At 48.2% G+C, this 7397-nt stretch overlaps 1 protein-coding gene across 1 annotated transcript; it reads right to left on the bottom strand.

The window, feature by feature from the left end:
• Positions 1-5594: 5594 nt before the first annotated feature.
• Positions 5595-7118, bottom strand: LOC149658472 (uncharacterized). The gene is made up of 2 exons (XM_089844595.1): positions 5777-7118; positions 5595-5718 (listed from the first exon to the last, which is right to left on the bottom strand). Exons 1-2 carry the CDS (start codon positions 6836-6838, stop codon positions 5704-5706), a joined length of 1077 nt encoding a protein of 358 aa, XP_089700721.1. The 5' UTR covers positions 6839-7118; the 3' UTR covers positions 5595-5703.
• Positions 7119-7397: the final 279 nt, after the last annotated feature.

The raw sequence follows: 7397 nt of genomic DNA, 5'->3' as shown, positions 1-7397 counted from the left end.
CGAATGCGCCGCTCCACGAAACTGACCAGTTAAATGACAATGATCACGTACTGGTCGGTCATCATCATCATCATCGGCGAAATTCTTCTTACAAACCCTACAGTGACTTGAAAATTGAAACTCTTTCTCCTGTTTATCCGTCATAATTAGTGGAATATTTATAGAGAGCATGAAACTATTAATGTCAGCCTCTATTAGCATTCGTTCGAGAAAAACACTAACAGCGTCCAATCCTCTGTTTAAAGGAGGCTTCAATTAGAACCGGTTAAAAGTAATTGGAAATTAAAAAATGTACCTGTAAACAAACGGTTTTGATGTTGTACCATCGCTATTCATAACGATGTATGCAAAACCGCAGGTGATATGTTGATTAATTTTAAGCGTGTGCGAAACTTTGTTATCTTGTTCGGGGCCTGCAATCGGAGATAGAATAGATTCGAAATCGGCAACAACGTATCTCGGTATTTTTTCCCTCATTTCATAATTCTTAAAAGTAAATTCTTGTTCTTCCGGCATTTCTATTAATGTCGGCGCGTGGTTTTTACAGCCGTCGATGTGTTTATCCCTTAATGTTTGTTTCGAAAATCTGTGTAGACACCTCCGACAATAAAATGGCGTGGCTTTCTTTTTAGTTAAATTAGAAAGAAGTCTCGATAAACTTTTAATCAGACAGAAGTGTTTCTTTCTTCCTTTAGAAATTAGCAACAGGTCTATTTGACGCCGTTCTTCACATTCGTATTCACTAATGAACAAAGGGTAGACAAACTTTTCGAATCCGAAAATATTGATACTTAAATTGTTACGCTTTTCGAAGGAAATTAGCTCAATCGGTGACACTTTGAATGGACTTTTAATATTTTCCATGTCTATTTCATCCAAATATCTCGCGTATTTGCTAACTCTTTCACTGTTGAATTTAACCGGATTTAATTTAGCTAGAATAGAGCATTCGAAACATCTCTCATCCTTATTTCGAATATTTAGCAACGCTTTTTTTGATTTCAAAAACGGTGGTAGCTCGAAATATGACGCTGGTCTTAGCGGATGATATGATACGATATTTACTTGTAAAAACAGAATTTTGTTCAAAACCCAGTTGCTACCACCTTTCTGGAATTGTTCCAAAGAGTTCATAATTTTCTGAACACTTCTCTCTATTTGTTCATAAATCTCATCCTCGCTTAAAGTTGTATTTGTATAACCACGAAAGAAGGGAAACTCTAAGACTTCCTGCGTTGAATTAACTAATTGTCGACTAAACTGGACATTAACCACAATGTACCATTTAATACCTCGTCTTTCAGTCAAATGTTTCTTCAAATACACATATATCGCTTCTCTATGTCTACTAGTAAACGTTAAAATATCAACCTCATTTTCATTCGCCTCTATCCGTGTCGTTACTAGAGCGTTACGTAAAATCGGAACTTCATTCGACTCTAAGTCATTAACTCCTGATTGATTTAAATTCCTTTCACTCGATGTGTTAGCACGTGAAGTACTCGGTTGATTAGTTTTGCTAGATGGGTCCGCATCATCCTTCCCTCGATCGGGGTAATTCTTTCTCAGTTGTTTTAATCGTTTATGAATGGTTAAATGTTTTTCTAATCTGTAACAGCGGGAAAATGTCACGCCACAAACTTTACAAGTTAATTTGTTTCTTTGATGAACTTCGCGTATATGTCTATTTAACGTTTTCTTATAACTAAACTCCCGATTACAATCCTGACAGATGAAATTCATGATGATGACTGAAACTTAAAGTGCGGGTCTTTTCTCGAGTAGGATGGTATTTATACATATTGTTATTGTTATTGTTGAAGGGGGTGGCGCGTCGCCGCGCCGAGCACCGATACCAAAGGTATATTGTGCGCCCCGAGCTTGTTAGACTACGAAGAGTCCTGTCGCCTCGATGAATCGGAGAATCCGATTGGCCGAGACAGTAGAGAACTGGTGAGGTTCCATAGTATGCATGTCGAAATGCTCGAACCTCATGGCCGCGAGGTAGTCGCAGCTACAGAGGATATGGGAGGAGGTTTCCTCTACCTCCCGGCAGAACCTACAGAGTGGGTCATCAACGATGCCCAATAAGTGCAGGTGTCTATTCAGCCGGCAGTGTCCAGTGAGGAGACTGGTGACCAGCCTAATTTTGTTTTTGGTGAGGGCAAGCAGTTCCTTTGCCCTAGTGATAGAAGGACCCGGGACAAACTCCTTGGCCTGTCTCTGTCCATCCATGTCAAGCCAGAGCTTCAGTTGAAGTGCAGACATCCGGCAGTGAATCCTATGGCGAATGATGCCATGGGGGATGGGAACCGCAGGCTCTGGTCCGAAGAACTTCGCCTCAGCCCCCCTTTTGGCATACATATCAGCCCTCTCATTGCCCAGGTATCCGCAGTGCCCTGGCACCCACAGCAATTGAACCTTGTTGCGGGCAGCCAAAGAGCCCAGCAGATCCAGACAGCTGAGCACCAGTCTGGAATCGACAAGGCACTGATTCAGCGCCTTGAGGGCGGCCTGACTATCCGAATAGATCTGAATCGTCCGTCCGCGATAGTTTTTCTTGTTGCAGAAATCCGCGCATAAACAAATGGCCATGATTTCCGCCTGGAAAACGCTGGCATAGTTGCCAAGGCTCTCGTAAAAACCAAACTTCTTGGTCAAGCAGTAGACCCCGGCACCAACTCCAGAGTCCGTCTTAGAGCCGTCCGTGAACCAGACGGACTCCCCTCCAGTCCCGAGGACTGGGGTTGTCTCCCAATCAGCGCGACTGGGAAAGTGCACGCTGAAGGGCTTGTCGAAGTGGTATGATATAACAGATTTATCTGAGACCATCACAAGTGATGGCTCAGTACTGCTGTACTCACTAAAAAGCTTGGTGTGACTGAAATCCCAATGCTTGGGCTTCCACCAGCCGAGGTTGTTGAGCCTACAGGCTCCCATTATAGCTTCCTCCTCAATAAAAAGGTGAAGAGGAAGCATATTGAGAAGGATTTCCAGAGAAGCTGTGGGGGCTGTTCTCATGGACCCCATGATACCGATGCACGCCAGCCTTTGAAGCTTGCGTAATTCATCTTGGGCTGTTTTAAGGCGAACCCTGGGCCACCAGACAAGAGCTCCATAGGAGACCACTGGCCTGATGATCCTGGTATAAATCCAGTTTACAGCGCTAGGGCTTAAGCCCCAGGACTTGCTGACTGAACTTCTTAAACGCCAAAATAAAATTTTGGCCTTCTTGATACTCAGATCAAGGTGGGACTTCCAAGTAAGCTTGGCATCGAAAGTCACGCCAAGGTATTTGACCTCGGAGGACTTCTTTAAAACCTGTCCAAAGAAGGAAATATCGTTGAATAGGTCATTAGTCTTTTTCCGAGTAAACGGTATAAGGACAGTCTTGTTGGGATTGACGGTTAGGTTAACACCCCTACACCAATCCTCAACATCATGCAAGACAGATTTCATCAGTGCAGCGATAGTTGTAGGGAACCTCCCTGTAACAATCACTGCGATGTCATCCGCATAGCCAAAACAGTGACATCCCCTCTCCCCGAGTCGACCCAGCAGCTCATCCACCACCAGGCACCAAAGAAGAGGGGAAAGAACCCCTCCCTGAGGACAGCCACGGTCGGTGGAGATCTCCAAGGTTTCCCCGAGAAGAGACGCCGTCACCCTGCGATACGTGAGCATGGATTTTATCCAACGACACAAAGTGTCGTCAATACCAAACCGCTCCGCAGCGCGAAGGATGACTTCACTAGAGACCCTATCAAAGGCACCCTCAATATCAAGGAAGATGGCCAAAGACATCTCCTTGAACTCGATGGCCCTGTCAAGGCAGTTCAAAATGCCATGAAGCGCCGTCTCTGTGGACTTGCCTTTCTGATAGGCAAACTGAAAAGTGGACAGGGGTGTGTGGGAAAGAACACCATCCCGCAGAAACCTGTCCACCAATTTCTCTAAAGTCTTTAGGAAGAAAGAGGTAAGACAGATAGGTCTGAATGCCTTAGCCTCAAGATAGCTCGTCTTCCCAGGTTTGGGAATAAAGATAACCTTCGAGCGCTTCCAGACATCTGGAATATGCGCCAGAGCAATGCAGGCTCTAAATATCCTGCACAGATAAGGGCCAATGGCGTCTATGCCTTCCTGGAGGAGGGCGGGAAAGACGCCATCTGGGCCAGGGGACTTGTAGGGCTGAAACGAGTTTACAGCCCACTGAAGTCTAGAGTATGTTACTACCTTATTGGCGATGCCCCAGTCCGCCCTGTGCGCTCTCCGAAAGTGCACGGGGGGAGCGCCGGTGCCTGTGAGGTCAAAGGCCTTGGAGTCCGGGAAGTGTACCTTAAGCATATGCTTAAGGGTATCAGTCCCTGACTTGGTAAACTCACCATCTGCCACCTTGATGGTGCTGAGCTGGTGAGTGTTATCATGAGCCAGGATCTTCATGATTTTGGCAGTAGCGGGGGCATCAGAGATGCTACCGCAAAAGTCCCTCCAGGAGTTCCTCTTGGCCTCCCGGATGGCTTTATTATACTTATTGAGGGTCTGTCTATAAATAGTCCAGTCCCCAGTCCTCTTAGCCCTATTAAAGAGTTTCCGAGTGAGCTTGCGAAGCTTGCCAAGTTCCGTATTCCACCAAGGAACGAGCCTTGGCCGGCTGGCAAGCTTCGCTGGACAGTTGTGGTGGTAGGAATCGATAATGGCATGTTGCATGAGATCAACTGCCGAATCAAATTCCAGCACCGAGGAAAGCTTTGGAGCATTACCTCTGAGAAGGAGGCGAAGTTCCTCCCTGTAGCCGGACCAGTCGGTCCGACGGGGGTTACGCAGTTCCGTCTTAACCGAAGTTGACTTGACCGCAACCGAGAAGCAGATGTGCCTATGGTCCGAAAGAGACGGTTCATTAGACACATGCCAGTTGGAAACCGACAGACTGATATTGTCTGTGGCCAGGGTGACATCAATGACCTCCTTTCTGTTAGAAGTAACGAAGGTTGGCTCATTGTGCCTGTTGAGAATATGCAGGTTCGTACCGACCAGATATTCAAGCAGTTCATCACCACGTCTGTTGCAGTCACTGCTGCCCCACGTGACATGGTGGGCATTGGCATCACAGCCCAAAATGAGCCTGTCCCCCTGCCTCTCACAGCGGTCGACAAGAGCGACAACCTCCTGTGGTGGAGGGGAACCCGTGGCATCATGGGGAAAGTAAGCGGACGCCATGGTAAGGCCAGTTGCCTCTCCAAAAGAGGAGGGCATTACCTTAATCACAGCAGTATCCCTAGTGAGGTAGTTCGGAAGCGGAAGGATATCAAGACCCTTCCTGGTCAGAACACACGCCCTGGGGTTGGGTGAGGTAAAGTCATAAGAGATATTACCTGCATTCTTTAAACCAAGGATTTTACCATTATGAATCCAAGGTTCCTGAATGAGGGCCACATCCAGGCCCTCTAAGGCAAACCTCCGGCATAAAACTGCCGAGGCTGCTTTGCAGTGATGCAGGTTGATCTGGATCACCTTGATGCTCATATCGCAGGAAGAGAGGCGGCCCCGGCTACTGCTTGGCGGTAGCGCGGAGTCCCGATCCAAGACCGGTATCTCCCACGCCTCCACCAGCAGCACCCTCGGCCCCTAACTCCATCCTAGTGACAGGAGCGTGGGTCCTCTCGGTATCAGAGTCCTTCAAAAAGTCGGACTCTGTCCCGAGGTCTATGTCTGAGCTATCTGGAAGGGATGGCTCTAAATTAATGCCAGCAATATTTGCTGCCAGCTCCCCACTCACGCTGGCTGCAGTGTTGCCTTCTTCATCCGAAGCCTCAAGGGCATTCTGGAGAGGGTCCTTAGGCGCATTCAGGACTTTAAAAGTCCCGACATCCACGCCAGTAAGACCCTCGAAGCCGGCCTCCTTGATGGCCTCCATGGAGGAGCCATCAATTAAGAAGATCCAGCGTCTGGTGCTCTTCTCATCGAACGACTTCAGGCACCGCCAACAGTCGGTCAGAAACCTACCGTTGTAGGCCTTCAATCGCCGGAGAAGAGCCGCCGGATCAGTGGTGCGACGGTCCTTGGTCCGGAAGGACACCTTGAACGGCTTCGGGAGTTCACTGGCCTTCATTACTGAAAGCCGTGTTCCCCCTATGGCACGCTCATTATGGTGTAGCACCTTCACGAGCCAATCGCCGGTCGCAGAATCCCCACAAGAATAGATCATGGCCCCAGCCATGATGTGGAAATTGAGAGGACGCGGCAGCGAGCTTCCCGAAGAAAGCTCAGCGTCCAGTGCGTCAAGTATAGCGGCCTGGATGGGAACAATGTCCTCCTCCGTGACCGCATTGGTCGGATAGCCATCTTTAACAATGGCCATCTTGACAATACTAGCGACGTCGCAGTAAGACTTGGTCTTCTTTGACGCCGCAGCTTGTAAGCTAGGCGAGGGATCAGGGTCCTCAGCCCTAGCTCTCTTTCCAGAAAGGATGGTAGCTTCTCTTGCACCAGGCGTAGAGTCCGTACCCAAGACGTTACTCCCAGCACCCGAAGGTACAGGAGTCCCATCTCGGCCCGTATCTCCTGCACCCAGTGCAGAGTTCTGGCCATCTTTTTGGGATTGTTTTCTTCGGCGGTTGGCCTTGCGCCTCCTATTAACCTCACTCAACCTGGTAGAACCCGATTGAGGAGCAGGAGGTGACTTTTGGCCATCCACCGATTGCGGGTGGTTGCTGCCAGAGGCAGCATCACGCCCAGAAGCAGGTTGGGAGTTGCCTCCTTCCCTGAGAGAAGGCTGGGTACCGGTAGAACCGGCTCCATGCCCAGGTTTGTTTTTAGTTTTAGTATTTAGAGAATCCATAGAGATCCCACGAGTAATGAGGCAAGTAAAAGGTCACCACCCGGTAGTCCTCAACCCGGGTGGAAGGCTAATTACAACGGGGTTTCGCCTGGTGCCCCGAGGGGACCGTTCGAGATACCGTAGATTAACTTCCCCGGTACCACACAGCCCTCAGCACGGTACCTGCACACCTTGGCTTGGGAAGGGCGCGTATCAACTCAGCCCACAAAACGCAGTGGTTGCCCAGCTCTCACCACCGAGGAGGTGTGATACAACGCACTGTTGAGGACCCAAGCTGGTGGTCGCGCAAGCGAAAAGAAAGGCTGAGTAGCAAAGCAAGGGGGGGAATTAAGCGCGCCATCCAGCTTGCGTCTTCAACATAATCGTGAGATAAATTTTCTTATGGCTTATATTCGCAGAGGGGTTTTTTCTTTTTAAATCACATCCCCTCTTCCTCTAATACTTTAAAAAATAATCCGCATTTTAGTTTTTATAGGTCAGGCTGAAAAATTTAATTAACTTTAAAAATACACCCCTTTTTAGGATGATGGTTCGGGAATTAAAACCATACCAATGCGGG

The sequence above is a fragment of the Phalangium opilio genome, unplaced genomic scaffold, assembly GCF_054372755.1.
Source record: "Phalangium opilio isolate 3A_F unplaced genomic scaffold, DU_Popi_V2 ptg000077l_1, whole genome shotgun sequence".
NCBI classification, from domain to species: domain Eukaryota; kingdom Metazoa; phylum Arthropoda; class Arachnida; order Opiliones; family Phalangiidae; genus Phalangium; species Phalangium opilio.
The sequence above is the reverse complement of the archived record's forward strand: the minus strand, read 5'-3'. Positions and strand labels throughout refer to the sequence as shown.